The 20,042-nt window shown below is 38.5% G+C and overlaps 2 protein-coding genes across 3 annotated transcripts; one reads left to right on the top strand and one right to left on the bottom strand.

The window, feature by feature from the left end:
* Nucleotides 1-536: 536 nt before the first annotated feature.
* On the top strand, nt 537-3,815 carry LOC116198189 (auxin-responsive protein IAA27-like). Its single transcript, XM_031528541.1, has 5 exons — nt 537-1,203; nt 2,092-2,321; nt 2,614-2,722; nt 3,277-3,338; nt 3,428-3,815. Exons 1-5 carry the CDS (start codon nt 803-805, stop codon nt 3,463-3,465), a joined length of 840 nt encoding a protein of 279 aa, XP_031384401.1. The 5' UTR covers nt 537-802; the 3' UTR covers nt 3,466-3,815.
* Nucleotides 3,816-4,138: 323 nt separating this feature from the next.
* Nucleotides 4,139-10,109, bottom strand: LOC116198187. Of its 2 annotated transcripts, none has more exons than XM_031528539.1 (5): nt 9,966-10,109; nt 6,648-8,823; nt 6,115-6,303; nt 5,158-5,881; nt 4,139-4,966 (listed from the first exon to the last, which is right to left on the bottom strand). In XM_031528539.1, exons 2-5 carry the CDS (start codon nt 8,767-8,769, stop codon nt 4,330-4,332), a joined length of 3,672 nt encoding a protein of 1,223 aa, XP_031384399.1. In that variant the 5' UTR covers nt 8,770-8,823; nt 9,966-10,109; the 3' UTR covers nt 4,139-4,329. The 2 variants fall into 2 exon arrangements, with proteins under 2 accessions (XP_031384399.1, XP_031384400.1); XM_031528540.1 differs by lacking the exon at nt 9,966-10,109 and adding an exon at nt 9,815-9,951.
* Nucleotides 10,110-20,042: the final 9,933 nt, after the last annotated feature.

The raw sequence follows: 20,042 nt of genomic DNA on the forward strand, positions 1-20,042 counted from the left end.
CGTAAAAAATTATTCTTTCTTAGACGAATGAGGTTTAATCCAAAGGGTTCCAAGGTGATGGTGGATGGATCGAGGTGGCTTGGAGGTGGCGGTCATCCCTATAATTTTCACATATTAAGAAAATTTTTATTTAATTTTTTAAATTTTGATGAAATTTCTTATATCCACCATCTAATTCAGAAAAACTATCTCATTATTCACCCTACCTAGAATCTCGCCCCATATGTTCACATTCTAGGTCCGTCCATGAAGATGATCCTCGTAGTAGGAGTTTCGTGCCAATTTATTTAATTTTTTTCTTTTATTTTAATGAGTATTTAACTTTTTTTCTTATTATTATAATAGTCATAGTAGGTCTCTAATCCTTCCTTATAACCGTATTGATGAATGCCTTGGTATCTAAAAATTTAAGAAATTTCAATTATTCAATTCGAACTGGATTGACCATTAAAAATAAATCTATCCCAGTTTTTAATATAATGCAAATTAGCGTGATTGCTCGATTTTCTTTTTCTTGATTATCATTACACCGTGTTTTGCTTTTCCTTTTTATGTTCTGCAATCTCTGTTCTTTTGCTCCTTCTCTATCATCAGTATTCTGCTCTATCTGTTCTTCCTTCTCGCACAGCAAAGTGTTGTAAGGAGCAAAGCAAACCAGCCAAGAAAAGATGCAAACTTTGTAGAACCCCAAGGGTCCTTTGTCTCTGTTCTTCCTGCCTCTTCTCCCTCCATCTCCTTCCTGCAAAAAAAATAGAAAAAAAGAAAACCATCTTCCTGTTTCCGACCAATTTAAGGTTCTTTGATGTCTGTTGCCTTTGAGGAGCATGATTACATAGGTTTGTCAGAGGCTCCTCCCCTGGAGAGCTCTGATGAGAACATGAACAAGAAGGAGGAGGACGTGGAGAAGGAGAAGCCCTCCCCCGAGTCAGACAGGGCTGAGTCGGGCCTCGAGTTGAGGCTCGGGTTGCCCGGGTCGACCCCGCCTGAAAGGGACCCGGCCAAGGGTTCTGTCGCCGGGGCCAAGAGGGGGTTCTCTGATGCCATTGACTTCACCGGCAAGTGGGGCTTCAGCGGCAGACCCGTCAAGGGGTTTGACGGGAAACCGGGGTCGGCTGCTCCCGCCGGGAAAGATGGAGTTCCCGCTCCGGCGTCGCCGAAGCCGGGCCTTGAGAAGAAGCCTCAGGTTCCATCTCCTGCTGCTAAGTAAGTTTTCCTTCTGGAATTCTTTTTTTTTTTTGGGTTCTAATAATTAGTTTTACCAGTTGATAATGTCTTTGTCCTTCAAAAGTAGCATAGGCTGATGAAATTTTGCAAATTTTCCCGAGGAAGTTTTCTATTATGTTGGTGCGAAATATTCAGATAAAAATGGTTAGGAGAAGAGATTGGAAGTTAATGCCAAGATACCCTTTGATTTTAGTTTAGGGAAAACATTTTCAGGAATTTGCTTCATGCTGTGAGCAAAGAGAGAAAATGACCGGTTTTTAGCTCGTATACGGGTTTCGACTTACATTTTCTCGAGTTCAAATTCTTGCTAAACAAACTTCTATAGGTGGCATCTCTATGCGAGTTTCCTTTATAGACTGCTTATGTTTCTGCATAATCCTGAGGATGAAAGGGCTGTCTATGTTGAACAGTGTACAGGAGATCCTTTTGAGATCTGATTGACATGAGTGTATTATATTGTGGTAAGCATGGTTAATGGTGGTCCTTAAGAAATCTGAGCCAGGGATTTGTTCAGTTTGCAGGATGCTTAGTCACTAATAATGTGTTCCTCCCTTTGTGGTCATCTTTAGTTGATGCAGCCAGGGAGAACCAAGAAATTAGAAAGATAACAAATAAAACACCATCTGGAGATTAATTTTTTGCCAAAGATGCATCTAGATTGTTCTTGTTCCGTTTGGTCTCAGAGGAAGATCTATTTTTGTCTCATGAAACTTCTCTTGCAGACTCCATTTCTTCCTCCTGCTTTATGTCTTTCCGGATATAAGGAGGAGTTCTGACCTTTCATTGGAAATCTTTTCTTCTTAAGTCTCATTCCATGATCATGCAGTAACTAATCCTTTGAATTTCCGCTTCCACATATTGCAACAGGGCTCAGGTCGTGGGTTGGCCTCCAATTAGATCGTTCCGGAAGAATTCCATGAGTTTCCAGGCTCCAAAGAGCACTGAGGATTCTGAGAGCAAACTGGGATCAGGATGCCTCTATGTGAAGGTCAGCATGGAAGGCGCCCCATATCTCCGGAAAGTTGACCTCAAAACCTACAAAAGCTACATAGAGTTGTCTTCTGCTCTCGAGAAGATGTTCAGCTGCTTCACTATTGGTATTCATGAGCTTATAAGTTTTTATTGGTCACGAATGCTGCCAATATAATATACTAAAAATGGAAATTCAAAAGCTAGATTTGTCTGACAAATTTCATTAACTAAATTGCTGTTATATTATGCAGCAAAGGAGAAAATTAGATTCGGGGATTTCCGATGATAATCTTTATTCGATTGACCCTTTTATTTATTTATTTATTTTTGCGCATGCACTCATAAGGGGCATATTGCTAGTATAGAAATATATTTACATGTGCATGTAGATGGTAATTTTAATGTATATGAATTTAGGGCAATTGGATGAGAATGGATTAACAGATCTTCTTCATGGATCTGAGTATGTGCTCACATTCGAGGACAAAGATGGTGATTGGATGCTCGTTGGTGATGTTCCTTGGGAGTAAGTAGAATTGTCTCTTTCGTTATTCAGAATCTGAACTCATCATTCGATTTCTTCAAGTTTCACAGGAAACATCTAGTGTGTTGATGCTAGTGTTTATCAACACCTACATGATGCCTTCAAAATCTGAAGCCAATCAGCTTTCAAAGATTATAGCCATTTGGTCCCGAAAATCATTCTTAGCTTGCCAATTTGTCATTTTTCTCATCCCAAAATGTGAAGAACATGAGAAAAAAATATTTCATGGATGGCATTTCACGAGATGTTTTGCAATTTCTAATGTCTTATGAAGTGCAATACAAGGCACTTGATTCTTATTTGGCTTAATTTCCTATTGGAAAATATAAAACTCGAACAATCCCACTCCTCGGACAAAACATGGGCTACTTTGATTTACTGTTTATACTTAGATCAAGTCCATCAAACTCAAAGATCTAGGTCCATTACTTCTGACCATTTGACGTGTAATTGGTTGGAAAATTCCTCCCCTTATTTCAAGTCAAAAGCCATGATACTATGAGTAGTCGTTTAAGTTCTCTATTCCTTTGTTGCAGAATGTTTACTGAATCCTGTAAGAAGCTTAGGATTATGAAAAGCTCGGATGCAATTGGGCTAGGTATACTCCACATTCCTGCATTCACTTATCAATTGCTCTTGTAAAATCCTCAATCCACTTATGGTACTTTCCCTTACTGCCCCTTGCAGCCCCGAGAGCTATGGACAAGTGCAAAACCCGCAGCTAAATTTCCTCAGATGATTCCACAACAAAGGTAAGGCCTTGAGGGAGTACTTCAGAATGTGGTACTCGGAAGTTCAACTGATCTTGCTTGGTCCCAGCTGTCTCCTGCCTTATCGGTCTATGTATGTTTCTGAAATATTTGATAATTGTCTATTAAGGAGGATAACGGGAAAAAAAAAAACCTCTTCTTGTAGCAGGCAAAGACGTATGGTAGAGTTTTAACGAGTTTTTGCTAGGCCTATGTCCAAGTTTTTTACCCTTCCAATTGCGTATTTGGATTGCTCTCTGTTCAAGACTACGATATTGTGAAGTATATAAATAACTACATGGTTTGCTGCTCAGCAACTTTGGTCCCGTTTAACTCTGTTATCTGTTGATGCCATGCCATCCAATGTATTCCGTGCTAATCGATGGTTATGATTAATCTGATCTATGAGAAATTCTTCTACACCCTCTTTCGAGTTCACGAAACACAGCTATCTGAGTGGCTATAGCCAGTGGCTCGGAAACTCATATCGATGTTACTCTGTTTAATATAGTGACCTGATGAGATTAAAGGTGCAAGAATGGACTCCTGCCCCGCTTGCCAAACGAGGACCCAACAGGCACTGAAGATCATTTATTTTGTATCCTCACTTGTCGCAATTTCTTTTCCGACTTGCGAACTAAAGAGAAAATTAAGATGAATTAAGCCAATCGATCTGGATTTCAGTTGTCAATTGTGGAAACAACGTATTTCACAGAATAAACTCCAAATAGTATACTTGAAATAATGCTAAGGTCACCAACTGCACATAAAATTGGACTGTAAGAACTTTTTCTCTTCAAAAATTGGTCCGATGCACCGGAAAATCAAACACGGCGACCTCTATTCCTCCTTAGCTTCCGCATCTCCTTCGGTTGATTCCCCAAGAGTAAACCTCATGAACCTCCGCACCTTGATGTTCTCCCCGAGAGCAGCCACTGTCCGCTTCACCAAATCCTTCACTAGGATGCTGTCATCCTTTATGAAGGCTTGCTCGAGCAGGGCGAGCTCTCCGAGCCTCTTGGAGACACGACCCTCCACGATCCTCTCTCTTATGTTCTCAGGCTTTGACTGCAGATCCTCTCTATGCATCTCGAGCTCTTTCTCCTTCTTCACGATGTCCTCGGGAATGTCATCCACAGAAACAAACTGGACCTGGGGGCATGCCACAACCTGCATTGCCAGGTCATCAACGAGTTCCTTGAACTTCTCACTCCGCCCAACAAAGTCGGTCTCGCAGTTGACCTCAATCAGGACCCCGATTCGGGAGTCATGAATATAGGACCCAATCCTGCCCTCTGCAGCTAGTCGAGATGACTTCTTATCAGCCGTTGAGAGGCCCTTCTTCCTCAGGTACTCCTGGGCTTTCTCGAGATCGCCACCAGTCTCCGCTAGGGCCTTCTTGCAGTCCATCATGCCAGCTCCTGTCTCCTCCCGGAGCTGCTTGACCAGTGCTGCGGAGACTGCTACTGTCGGTGCCCTGTAGCAGCAAAAGTCATAATGTGAAATACTAGTAAATGAAAGTCGACAAGCCATGCAATTTTCATGCTAATACTTGAGCGTTCCTCCATCAAAGACATGATAGTCATGTTAATAACTAAGCAATTACCTATTCATGCATTATAAGTTTCCGAATGTCACCAATCACTTATTATAATCTTTATTACTTACTTTGAAGCGGTTGTCTCAGCTTCAGGTGCGGCGGGCTTCTGCTCTTCCGCAGCAGGAGAAGGTTTCGGTTGGGTTTTAGCAGCAGTTTGGGCTGCCACCTCGGCAGCAAAATCCTGGCTCTTCTTCTCCAGACCTTCCCCAAGATTGAATCTTACAAACCTCTTCACCTTGATATTCTCCCCAACTGTTGCAATCGTCTGCTTCACCCAGTCCTTCACTACAACTTTGTCGTTCTTAATATAAGGCTGCTCAAGAAGGGCCAGCTCCTCGAGCCTCTTCCTTATCCTCCCCTCCACAATCCTCTCCCTTATGTTCTCAGGCTTTGACATAAGATCCTCCTTCTGCATCTCGATCTCCTTCTCCTTGCTCACGATATCTGCTGGAACTTCATCTGTCACGAGGTACCGGACTTGAGGGCATGCTGCCACTTGCATGGCTAAATCCTCAACCAATTCCTTGAAAATTTCGCCCCTTGAGACAAAGTCAGTCTCGCAGTTGACCTCAACAAGGACTCCAATGCGTGAATCATGGATGTAGGAGCCAATCCTTCCCTCAGCAGTGGCTCGTGCAGCTTTCTTCTCAGCGCTTGCTAGGCCCTTCTTTCTCAGGAACTCCTGGGCTTTGACGAGGTCACCTCCGGTCTCTGCAAGAGCTTTCTTGCAGTCCATCATCCCAGCTCCGGTTTCTTCACGCAGTTGCTTTACGAGGGCTGGTGAAATGCTAGCTGCAGAAGTATGATATCAAACAAGGACAATAAACATTGATCAGGTCCTTCTAAAATCAGATAAGAAGAAAAAGAACTGGAAAACCTTCCGCAATTTTCAATCCCCATTCTTGGAAAAAGGAGGAGTAAAAACTGACAAATTTCTCAGTTTTTCCAGATCAAACAGATTTAGCTGCATATCTGATGTTGCATAGAAATTGATTTCACACGAAAATAGCTAACACAAACTATACCTTGCACCCCACTTTCTTTGGGCAAATCAGTGCTTCCTTGTCCATTAGAACCTGCAATGCTGCCATTTCCGTCGGGAGCAGGCACATCATTTTCATCTTCTGGTGTTGCATCTGGAGAAGATTCAGTGGCAGCAGCAGTTACTGGTTCCTCTACCCGACTCTCCTGGGGTTCTTCAGTGACCTTGCTCTCTGTATAAAGGATCCAGTCGTCAGATGAATTTGGATCCTTTTATTGTATAATCAAACTAAAATGAACAGTCAGCTCTCTGTATTGACAAACTATTTTTTTGAATATTATTCGTCACATAACTCTCATCAACTGCCGCAGAGCCAAATTTGTTATGCAGAACGATATATTGCATATAAAAAGTTATAGCAAAGAATAAGCCACAAAGATTACTGTTTTCACAGACGTCAAACTGATGAAATGTTTTCGCTCCCTACAGTCAAAATGTGATATAGCCTAAGACTATTACATACTTTAAATTTACCGGATATCCCGAAAATGTTATGTTAAGTACCAAAGTACGAACCTGTAATTTCTGATGAAGAAACATCAGTTTGTACATCTGAGCTCGAAACAGTGCCATTCTCATATGTGCTTGATTCCACCATATCCTCAACTGCCAGTTCACTGGCAACAGTTTCTTCTACTTGTCCTTCATCTTTCACAACAGCATCCTCGGATTCATTCTTCTCCTCAACTGCCAGTTCACTGGCAACAGTTTCTTCTACTTGTCCTTCATCTTTCACAACAGCATCCTCGGATTCATTCTTCTCCTCAACTGCCACTTCCTGGGTAACTTCTGCAACAGTTTCTTCTACTTGTCCTTCATCTTTCACAACAGCATCCTCGGATTCATTCTCCTCCTCAACTGCCACTTCCTGGGTAACTTCTGCAACAGTTTCTTCTACTTGTCCTTCATCTTTCACAACAGCATCTTCAGCTTCGCTCTTCTCCTCAACCACCACTTCCTCGGTAACTTCTGCAACAGTTTCTTCTACTTGTCCTTCATCTTTCACGACAGCATCCTCAGCTTCGCTCTTGTCCTCAACCGCCACTTCCTCGGTAACTTCTGCAACAGTTTCTTCTACTTGTCCTTCATCTTTCACGACAGCATCCTCTGATTCGCTCTTGTCCTCAACTGGCACATCCTTAGCAACTTCTGCAACAGTTTCTTCTACTGGTACTTCATCTTTCACAACAGCATCTTCAGATTTGCTCTTCTCCTCTACTGCCACTTCCTGGGTAACTTCAGAAACAATTTCTTCTACTTGTGCTTCAGCTTTCGCAATGGCATCCTCGGATACCAAACTAGCAGCTGGTTCACTGACTTCTGGAGTCGGATTATTCTGACCAGATTCATCAGTTTTCAGTTCATCTGCTGCAGGAACCTCCTCAGTTATCAAACTAGCAGCCGGTTCATTATCTTCTGGAGACAGATTCTCAGAACTCTCTTGTTCTTTCACCTCTGTCTGAACTGAAGTCTCAGACATGGTTGCCTCTACACTTTCAGGGATGCCCTCGTCTTCCGCAGCTGCTTTATCTGATTTCTCCAACTTCTCCCTCTCATTTAGGAACACTGCAATCTCCTTATTCTTCTGGAATGCTAGAACAAAGGGGTTCACCGCTGTATGGACAACTCCTTGTGTGAGTTCTGCGTCCAACTTCCCGACATCTCCCTCCGTCTTCATGGTCAATGTGACCTGTCCTCTGGCAATCCTTAGAACCCGAACATTAACTTCCTGACCAATTTCTAATGATGTTGAACCCATCATGCTGCCAAACCCGCCATCAGCTTCCTCCGATGTCGGGAGAAAGCCTTCTTCCCCCTCAGGAAGAGACACAAAGGCACCGGACCGTGTTAGATTCTTCACCATCCCCGTCAGTTCCTGGCCCTTCACAAATTTTGAGGCTTTCCTTGCTTCGGCTCTCTTCTGACCTGTTGCTCCAGTATTTTTCCTCGGAGTTCTGGGCCTGCTATCACCATTGGAAGTAGAGCCAACCTGCTGCTGGGTTTTACTGCCCGAATCGTCACCTTCACGCATTGTGAGGGAGATTCGCCCTGTCTCAGTATTTGCCTCAAGTAATCTCACCTTCACCTCTTGCCCGACTGAGACAAAGCTCCCAACGTCCTTAACAAAGCTGTTGCTCAACTGCGAGACATGAACGAGACCATCGGTGAAAGCCCCAAAGTCCACAAAGGCGCCAAAGGGCTGAATGGATCTCACTTTGCCTGTAAAGGTCGCGCCAGGAACAAGCTCCTCGTTCTTTACTGGCGGCAGCTCACTCTTTCGAGGGCCCCTCGATCGCTTTGTCTCGGCAGGGGCAGGGCCTGCCTCCTGTTCAGTTGGAGCCTCGGCGGACTCACCAGAATCTTCACCAGCGACAGGGGTATCTTGTTCCTCCACTGCCACATCAGTTCCCGTGGCTAATACTATATGATCACTTCGAGGTTTGTAGTGTATTGCCAACCCAATCCTGTTGTGGGGAAAGAGTCTGCGAGATGCTGGCCGGGGAAGGCTACATCTCTGTTTTGCCCGTACCCTATATATACTTTGACGGGTTGAACAATTATTGCACCTGCTCACCGTGAAGGCAACTCCAGGAATAAGTGAGACATTGGTCATAGAAGATGGAACCACAGGTGTCATTTTCTTTTTCAGTTCCTAAAAACCTCAATGTGATGCAAGTTCCTTAGCCTTCACCTACACATATAGAACCAAAATTAATAAGGCATCGGCAAACAAGTATTCAACAAACAAAACTTCAAGCAGAGCTGCCAATTTCCTGAAAAAGCTTGAGCATGAGAAATAATAGATAAAAGACGTAAGCATACATCCTCTGAAAGCTGTTCCAACTATTGCCTAATCAGTCATAGCAATTCCTCGTCGAAGAAAATAAAATGAAAGGGCAAATGCAGACACAAACTGCGTCTAGAAAATCTCCAAAGCTATTTCAACCAAAATTTAAGCAGTGAACATTTGCAAGCTACGAAGACACTTACAGGTCACAATCCAAACAATAAACATAGAAGTAAAAGGCACCACACCAAGTCCCCACTAAAAATGTCAGAAGTTCACGTATACAATTCTCACACACCACAATTTATATGCTATCACATGAAGAACCATCCAAGTCTCCTTCTGTCTTTCCAGTTCCACAACTTTTGAACAAAATAGATGCTTCGTTTGACCGAAAAGTTTATCCCAGCATAAAGACATCCACTTCAACATTAACAATAGCCAGAAGATATGGGGCAAAGGAACATTATCGATCACTCTGCAACTTTAACATGTAATTTTGCATGCAAACCACATCACATTTCAAAGCTACACAATGTTTCAAAATTTTTGTTTAATTCGTCCTCTTTTCAATCCCGAACTTCACCAAAAGTAACCGCGTATCCACTTTCAATTTTCTGGTCAATTTTTCAGCTAACACCTCGGTTCCAGAATTCCGGACTCATTCCCCATAACCAATGCCGGGACATTGCAGCGATGTTTTACGGAGAGGCGACGAAGCAATTTTAGTTCAATTGGGAAAGCATAGAGTGTCAAATTAAAACAACTGAAACAGCCCAAAATTCAGCAAGTATGAACACCCAGTACTAATCCGAAACACCGAAATCAGCTCGAAAAACTCAAGACCCGCCAAGACCGGCAGATACCCAGTACGGGGAACACAGCAGAAAGTAACCTTCATGAGCTTCAACCAATCAAGAAGAAACAAAAAGCCAAAGGAAGAGGAACTGAAAAACCAATCATCACCATCAAAAAGAACAAAAAGAAAAAAAAATGGGAACTTTTTCGTTTATTGTTTTGTTGGGTGTCTGAAAAATGGAGCTTACTGATAAGGAGGAGAAGAGTTCATTTCATTCTATCAGTGGCGAAGACCGTTGAGCGGAGGGAAAACAAGAGGTAAGGCGGGGCTTCATAATCTTATCTTCTTCTACCTCTGCTGTCGCTGCTCTCAAGCTCATTCTCTACAGCCGAGCCGAATCCCCACCGGCTCCGCTCGGATCTTTTCGGCTCTGTTAGCCGCTTCGTGGTGGATTACTAGATGGGCCTTTGTGCGGGCTTATGGGCCAAAATTGACTCCAAAAAGGCCCAATCTGAAAAGAGCTAAGCTTCTATAAACCTCGTTGTTGGGCTTTTGGAATTTGTTATGTGGTCCTGGCAGTCTCTTTCTCATGGAACTATTTTTTTTAGTTTTTTTTTTTCAAAACTATTCGTATCCTTAACCTAATAACTGAGACCGTTTCCATTCAGGTATCTGCTTGACCATCACCATGTGATACTTCTAGCAATTTTGGAACCACTACAGTACTGGTCATTCAAATCCGACCACTAATAATAGCTCATTTGTTGTTGAGCGGCAGCCTCGTGGTTTCCTTCCAGATTGAAACTACATAATATTTATTTGGCAATAGCATTGTTTGGTCATGAGAAAAATACTGAAGATTTTCGTTTTTCTCAAGTTTTCAATATTTTTATTATAGATAAAAAAAGGAGAGAAAAAAATTGATACCCCACATTTTTTAGCTTGCAACCTCTGTATTCTTTAGGAACTAAAAAGGAATTGGTAACTTCCTTTTCTTGGTCATGATCTATCAAACATGAAAATGGGAAATAGAATAACTTTCAATTTTTTTTTCTACATGTTTATAGTTACAATATAGATCTGTAGCACCTAAACTGCTAGTAATCATCAATAAGGCCACGTAAAATGGCAATTTTTGCACACCCGAGCCGTTGAGTGGTTAATTTGTTCATGATTATTGATTGTCGTCAAAGCCTATACATAAATAATTAGGACAAATGGAGAGTAGCATCAGCGTATGATCATGAATTTTGGTAGGCATTCTATATACTGGTTAGTTAGGGGGACAAGCTTATTGCACAAGCTCTCAAATGCATTAATACATCAATTAGTTCTCCTAATGATTCTTGAGAAGGAAACTTCTCAAAGAAAATAATTCCATCGATATATATAATACATAAGGGTGTCCACGGGTACCGGGTATACCCGGAGCCGGTCGAAACCTACCCGTTAGAGTAGGGTCTGGGTAGCTCGTATTGAAAATAGGGTAGGTTCCGGGTATTAAAATCAGGATCCGGTGAAAATCGGTTCCGGTTCCGGTCCTGCCTACAGGGTACTCGAAACCGGTTATTTATTAAAAAAAAGAGAGGAAAGAGTAAAATTACTGTCTCATCTAATGAATCAGAATAGAGGTACTTTGTTATGTGAGATCGTATTATTGAGGTTTAATTTTGTCGATGGACTGATGAGACATTTTTTTTATCATTGTGAATTAATCTAAATTTTATTGATATTTTATTTTGCGTGATTACTGATTATGTATATGACATTTTTGATTTTATTTAGCCAGAGAAAAAAATTTATAGGTTCCAACAGGGTATTCGGAACCTGTGGTATAAAACAGGTTCCGGTTAGGTTCCAGTTCTATGATTCAACAGAGTAGGGTCCAGTTCCAAAATCTTGGAACCTATCCCTTACAGGGTAGGGTCCGGGTATCGTGAAAAATACAGGGTATCCGGAACCGATCACCTCTAATAATACATAATCAATGACGGCATGAGTAGTCATTGGACCAGTCCTACATGCAGACCGACTCTATTGTATAATTGCTCAAGAGTTTAGCCATAGCTAAGCTAGGACACACATTAATATATATGTCTCAAAAAACTATAGAATAGTTTAATGTATATATGAATATATATCCTCATATTGGTATCATCATTGAATGTATTTTACTCAACCATAATAATTGGTATTATATTTACTCAATATGCATGCAGGCAGTATTATAATTAGTACTCCTAATTATTTGCACAAAAGAATCATCTTGAAGAAAATAATTCTACAGCTATGTACTACATAATCAATTACGCGTGTATGAGTACTCGTTGAACGGTTGTATAAATGTAAAATCTCCGCAAGACTTATAAAGCGATTGGACACATCTCTAATTCAAACAGACACACTCTCATCATAATTTATCATGACTTCAGCTATAGCTAATTGAAACATCACCATATCTCTTACAACTACAAAATAAAAATCTTTAGAGCTATTAGTATCAGATATATTATTTTTTCTTTCTTCGGTTACATCAGATATACTATTTATATTTCATATATATTCAACCATAATAATTGGTATCTTTTATTATTATTATTTTTTACTGAAGATGGCATGAAGGCAAGTTGAAATCAACTAGCATATTTTAAAATCAAGTTTGTACCAAAAAATAAGGCATGCATTGCATTGGTGCCCCATGAAATTCCGTAAAACATCAGAAGTATCAAAAAGTTTTGAATAAATACATACATATATGTATATGTATGTATATATTCGTTTGGAACAACCATAACTGTTAAATACTATAAAAATGTTACTTTGTTAGGGAATGGGCCTAATCTCAAACAAATGTTCCAACGCAAAAGAAGAAGATCATGACATCAGCCCTACTTGGATTTCAATTTAAATATCAAACAACAGATGGTTAAATTGATCGATTCATTTCCAATTGCAGATTCTCTTCTTCTTCTTGATTTCCCAATCGCAGATGCTTTATGTTAATTTCGAAAACTAATTAATGGGGGAAGAATTGAATTATAATATTAACCACGTGAGAAGGTCCTATTAATAATTTTTGCCTCCTTTTTAAACAAAGGCAGTGTACAGTACTACGACTTATGTTCTAGCACATTTCGTTCTTTTCTTTTTTTTCTTTTTTTTTTGGGTGAGAAGCTCTTTTATAATTAGGGCACAAAAATGAGGCGGACATCTAGCTGTACAATTTTTTTCTAATTAAATTATACACAACTTAGGAATTAATTCATGCTTTTAAAGAAAAAATATTGGTGTCGAGGATACATATAGCACGGTGCCACTTGCTAATTTCTTTTTTTTTCTGTAGATAATTTCGTCAACATTATGATGTTTCAATTTTATTTTTTGCCCCCTGTTTGGCTTAATATTTAATACTACTTTATAACATTTCCCTTTAATATTTATGACAAACTTTAATCTCTCCAATTTAGGGTTCTTCATAGTTAGGTTTGCTTTCTTCAACTTGGGCTTGAAGATAATGTGCTAAATTAATTTATGAACCCCATTCGCCTATCTGGCCATGGTGTTTGGCCACAGAATACTATTTAAAATTTTAAATCACAGCATAGACGCAGTTGACTGGATTCATCAAATGTAAATGTTAATGAAATAGGTGAATGAATTATAATATTTCTTCCTGAGGGAGAAAAAGAAAAAGAATTCCCCGTATATATCCTTTGTCTCGTGTACGAATTAAATTTTCATTCAAAAAATTAATTAGTCAATTATATTAAAAAATGAAATTTTTTCCTATGGTTTCATCCAACATATTCCAAACCTAACTTTTAAGATCGATATACATTATCATAAATCTGTGGTCAACTACCTACCTAATAGCCATCTCATTTCAACGTAGAGGCATTATAATTTTGTGACACGAATAAATTTCAAAAAACTCTGCCACCTTAGAGAACAAAAAAATTTAATTACATATCATGTCACGCAAGGGCTTGTGATTATATATATATATATATATATATATATATATTTTCCATACAATTAGACACGCAATATATAGGACGAAAATATCTTCAAGGACTTTCGGAATTGGAAATGAACAGGACTAGTCAAGAAAATGATAAACATTGATTTTTGTCATCGATATAAGATTTATATTCGTAACAGTATCTACGGTTTAGAACGCAAAAGAGCTAGCTGGCGTCCTGAGGATGTTGGTTCCATGGGAACTAATAGGAGATAAATAGGATGAAAATTCATTCAACACCTCGAAAAAAATTTGCACGACAAACTACTTTCCTGAACATCATTTTTTTTCCCTTTTGAATTACTAATTTACAACTTGATCTTCTAACCAAATCGAAGCAAATTCTTTTACCATGTGAGCTATTTGGAATCTTATGAAAATAGCATAATCATGAGCTTCAAAAGGTCAACCTTTTTTTTTTTTTTGATTGACAGATGATGCGCAATTTATCATTGATTTATTTAACACTCCCCCCACTCGTATTTGAATAGTTACAAGACCCATCCCATGGAATTTAATTATTGAATGGGAGGAATATAAATGTGAAATGTTTCGAAGATACCATCTAAAATTTTAATAGTAGAGTAAAGAAAGGGGTTCAGTGCAATAGTGATACTTAGTTTATTTCAAGTCAAGACATCCTAGATTCAATTTTTATCGATAACAGCTTTCGCGCCCTGCCTTCCTCTCTATCTCCTGCCACACTTATGCACTTTTCTTTTGACCGGAAGAAGAGGGAAAAAAAAAAAGTAGAATAAACGTACCTACATGTATACGTGTGTCCGTGTGTGTCCAGTAGTTTTGGGCCACGCCACGGCACGCTGATAATTTCATAATATATGTTTCTATGCATTTCAAAGTTTGTTGGGAATTTAGTGTCATATCGACAAATTTAAAAACAGTCGTCTCCGTTATCTATGTTACTGAAAATAATTATTTTTGCAATCTGCGATAAAAAGAACATGCGTAGATTAGTTAGACGTACTACTCATACCGTCGACCACATAATTTTTCTCATCTGATCAATTATTCTCACATAAGTATGAAAAAAATATGTATTGCCCCTATTTTTTTAAATACCTTTTTCATTAATTTATTATTTATTTATTGGTAAAAAAACTTTCTTAATAATAATTCTCGGTGGATTTTCTTTTATCACATGACTAACTAACTAATATTCACATAATAAATTATGCATTGCACAGATACAGTGCAAATATATATGGTTTGCGTTGCTTCATGCAACAAAGAAAAGAGATTTTATATATAGTATAAGATCATATAAGTATTCCATTCAATTTCCTTGTCGTTCTATCGTGCCAAAATGAGTCCCAATTTTTCTTACTATTATCATTGTTACCATCTATATATATATATATATTTGTATATATAACGTTGTATTCCCTATAATAAATGGGGTTAGAAAAATAATTATATATATAATATAAGGTCATAAAGGTAAATGTCTAAATAAACAATTATAAATGTATATACAATTAAGATTAAATTTGTAAATGCATATAAATCATTACATGCGTAATAATTTTATTATACAAGCACATTCGTGATTTAAAATATATAATCTCAAAATTTATTTGTAAAAAATACAATTTCTTAAAGTATATATATATATATATATATATATAATTTTTGACATAATTAGTAAGTAAAATAAATCTACTATATACAATAAGTATGTTTAAATATTGAAGACTTTTGAAATAGTAATAGATAGATTTATTTAAATATATATATATGGGAGATACAAATTTATATATATAGATTATTAAAAATAGATGATTTGTACTTCTTCTTTTTTTTTTTACAAAATACATGGAGGTCATCTAATACAATTTTTTAGAATTTGATATTTAAGAAAATGTAATATGTTTTCTAAGTAATAACATTTTCTTCATTTATATTTGGTGCTATTATGCATTTGCAATTATTCTGAATTTGTTATTATATGCACTAATATTTGAATGCTTTCAATTTAAGATTGTATAACTTAATGAAAATTTCAATTGTAATGTCAAAATTTTTAAAAACTCATCTAAAAGTGATTACTCTAAACAACAATCCATGCATCATACGGGCAAAAAAGCTAGTTACAATATTATAATGGAGCCCATGGACTTAATATATAGGAATGGAAAATAAAGAAATTGCAAGTCCAAGAAAATAGGAAAAAATCTTTAACAAAAATAGGAAAAATAGCCCCACATAGCACAGTTTTTACCTTATTTTCACTTCCTAACACGTTTTTAAAAATTGTCACGATCTAACACGAATCACCATTTTATTCTCGGATATAGCACACCGTTAAACTCTGTCTAATCGAGAGGGTATAGAGCAGTAACACACGCCCTCACCCGGTAACTAAGAGGTTCCGGTTTCAATATTTGAGGGGACTATCCATACTCTTTTATTATATATTAGAATTTCTATTTCATTGTACTAGGCTCATGGACCACCATTATCGCTGAAAAAATGGTTATGCTCTTGGTCCTGCAGGGGCGAGAGAGGTAATTGTATCAATGGCTTTATGCATAATATTGAATTTGCTTCTTTAGTTACATATGAGCTTTGGGGAGTTTATTCGAGTCTTGAATTGGCTTGATCCCTTGGCTTTCGTCACAATATTCTAGAGATTCATTCGGTTGTTGTGAAAGATATGATTTTTTTGGGAGAATGCATGAATTTTCCCTTGTGTAGCTTGCTTTTAAGGATTCGAGATTCTCTTGATTGTGAATGGGAGTTAGAGATATGACATATCTACAGGGAGAGTAATTCTAGTGCGGATTGGCTTGCTCGATGGTTCATTAATTTTCTTTTAGGAGTCCATGTATTAGGTATTCCCCTAATGGGCCTAGTCATCTTTTGTCAGGGATATTTTCAAACTTTTCACTCTCCGACTTTGGATTATTTAATTAATCTAGGCTCGGCCCCTAGCTCACTAAAAAAAACAAGTTATACTTATGTGCACTCATGTTAGGCTCACACCACACCAGGTCTAGTATCGAAAACCATCCAAGGTGCGCCTAATCTTAATTTAAGCTCGAGTTTGGAACTTGTGGCATAAAAGCCCGAATGTGGAACTCGTGGTCTATTTGTTTCACTCAAGCTCGAGTTTGGAACTTGTGGCATAAAAACTCGAGTGTGAAATTCGCAGCTTATTTGTCTAGTTTAAAAATTCGAGTGGAAACCTCATGGTTGGTCTATCTCCCTTTATCCGAGCATGGAAGAAAATATCTTGCTTGTCGTCAGTTCTTGATAGCGGGTGTTTAAATCTACGTGGAGCTATAGGTGAATTGTCAAAACCACGTGTTGCTATATGAGGGCGGGTATTGAAAGTTAATTCCCACATGGAGAACGAAAATAAAAAATCGAGAATTTATAAGAGATTATGTACCACAACCTATTAGTTTAAACTTTTGGGTTGAAAATGGGCCTACCAATTTATAAGTCGAATGGATATTTTTCATGGTATCAGAGTGGATTATACTTCCAAGCGCTCATTTAGGCTTATCACCTCAGCTTTAGCATCAAGAGCCAGCCAACGTGTCTCCCGTCTTAGTCCGATCCTGAGAGTAGGACTCGTGGCACGTTTGTCTAGTTTAAGCCCAAGTATGGAACTCTTGGCCCAACTAACATTTGAGGTCCACTTTAGGTCACCTTGCCTGGAAACTAGACTAGATTTGGAGTGATGTGAGCCACATAAACACGCGAATGCATAACCCCATATAAAATTTTTACTGGGCTTATAAGCGATTGGCCAAAAACTCAAATTGATAAGTTGTGGAAGCTAATCCCTTATAAATCCATAGTTTTTCTATTAACTTTCCGATGTGGGATTCTTGTTAATCATTAACTCTCAATACCCACACTGACATGGCAATGTTGAGAACTTGTGGTTAGTTTAATTTGAGTATGGAGAGAAAACACGGCTCATCCTCAATTTAAACCCCCATCGTCCTCTCACTCGAGATGAGAAAGAGGAAAGCCACCTCGTGGTTAATAATCTAAAGCAAGAAAATGGGCCTGACTCGTAGTCAATTTTTGTGGGTGGGTGTTCAAGTTCACATGACACGTGTAGGGTTCGAAGGGTTGCTCTGCTTTCTTTGGACCATCACATGTAGAGTAAATGACTAGAGAGATGGGAATTTGAAGAATTACCTCAGGTTCTAAATCAGTTGAAGTGACATTTTCGAATGGTGGGGAGGAGACTACGGAGGAAAAAAAGGAAACCCTAAGCCCCCGACCCCAAAATTTCTTGGACATCCTCTAATTTTAATTTGAATGCGATTGATTCAATATAATTAATAACTCTTTTTGCACGATATCGATATGTGCTGGTCTAATTACCCTATACTAGAATATACCCACGCGTGCCACGCGACAACTGTGGAAAAAATTAATAGTAAGAAAATAAAAGTAAGAGTTGGAGATTAAACTTAGAAAAGAAAAATATAATATGATCGAACAAGGGTGGGGATACGAAATATATATCGGGAGAGGGTAATTCCAGCATGGATTGGCTTGCTTGGTGTTCCATTGATTTTCCTAGAGGTGCGACGTGTTAGATGTTCCCCTAATGGGCATAGTCATCTTTTGTGATGGGATATTTTGGAAGTTTTCATGTTTTCAACTTTGCATTGTTTAATTAATTTGGGTTTGACCCCTTGCTCAAAAAAACAGAAAAATGACTATATTGTGCTCGTGTAAGCTCTCACCACTCTAGATTTAGTACCGAGAGCTAGCCAAAGTGCGTTGCATTTTAATTCAAGCACGAGTGTGAAACTTGTGGCATGTTTGTCTTCTTTCAAGCCCAAATGTGGAACTCGTGGCCTATTTGTCTTCATTCAAACTCAAGTGTGGACTTTGTGGCTTGTTTGTCAAGTTTGGAAATTCAAGTATAGAACTCATGGTTGGTTTATCCTTCCTCATCCGAGCACGAAATAAAATATCCAGCTTGTGGGTCAATTCTTGAGGGCAGGTATTTAAATCTATGTGGCACGTGTATGTGAAGTGTCAAAGTCATAGGTTGCCATGTGAGGGTGGCTGGTGAGAGTTAAATCCCTCGCAAAAAATTGAAAGAGAACACTGTGAGTTTATAATAGATGAGGCATCACAACCTATTATCTCAAACTTTTGGGTTGAATATGGACCCAACAACTTATAAGCCTAATGGATATTTTTCATGCTATAAGAGCGGGCTACGCTTCTGGGTGCTCATATGGACTTATCACGTTAGGTTGAGCATCAAGAGCCAGTAAATATGTGTCTCTTCTTAATTCAAGCTTGAGTGCAAGACTCGTGGCTTGTCTATCTTAATTCAAGCTTGAGTGTACAACTCGTGGCCTAGTTTAAGCTTGATTGTGGAACTCATGGCCTAACTAAAATGTGAAACGCACTTTAGGCCACCCTGCCTTGAATTTGGACTGGATTTGGCATGTTGAAAACCGACATAAGTATGTGAATGCGTAACCCATATAAAATTTTCATTGGATTTATATGAGTCTGACCAAAAACTCGGACTGATACATTGTGGAACCTTAATCCTTATAAATCCATAATTTTCCTATTAAATGTGGGATTCTTGTCAGTCCTTAACTCTTAACACCAACCCTCACGTGCCAATATATAAAACTTGCAATCACTTTAGTTTGAGTACGAGGAGAAAACACGCCTCATCGTCAATTAAACCCCCATCTCACTCTCATCCGAGGTGAGGAAGAGGAAAGTCACATCGTGGTTAATAATCTTGGGCACAAAAATGGGCCCAAATCCTAGTCAGTTTTTGTGTGTTAGTGGTTATTCTAGTCCACTTAGTGTGTGTAGAGTGGATTGCCAAAGTCATATGTTACCATGTGAATGCGGATGTTAAGAGTTAAGGATTAAGAATAATCTCATATGGAAAGTTAATAAGAGAGCCATGGGTTTATAAGTTATTGGATTTCATAATTTATCAATTTAAGTTTTTGGATATAAGATACGCCAATTGCTTATAGGCTCAACGAAAATTTTGCATATATAGCATCAGAATCTCACCAAAAGTATTTTAACTAGGGTTAAATCAGCGTCCACATAATGCTTAAAGACAACCTATTAAGGATACATTGTGGTCTCATAAAAAAATGAAAGGCATGATTGCCTTGATCATTTTCATGTATTTTCTAAGGGCAAATGCACATATTTATTATATATAAAAATTTATGCTCCTGTGACGAGAGCACTCCATTCGTTTAATAAGAGACTTCCATGAGTTTTCTCTCATCTGATAATTAAACGTCCATTCACATC

This window comes from Punica granatum, chromosome 2, assembly GCF_007655135.1.
Source record: "Punica granatum isolate Tunisia-2019 chromosome 2, ASM765513v2, whole genome shotgun sequence".
Classification (NCBI taxonomy): domain Eukaryota; kingdom Viridiplantae; phylum Streptophyta; class Magnoliopsida; order Myrtales; family Lythraceae; genus Punica; species Punica granatum.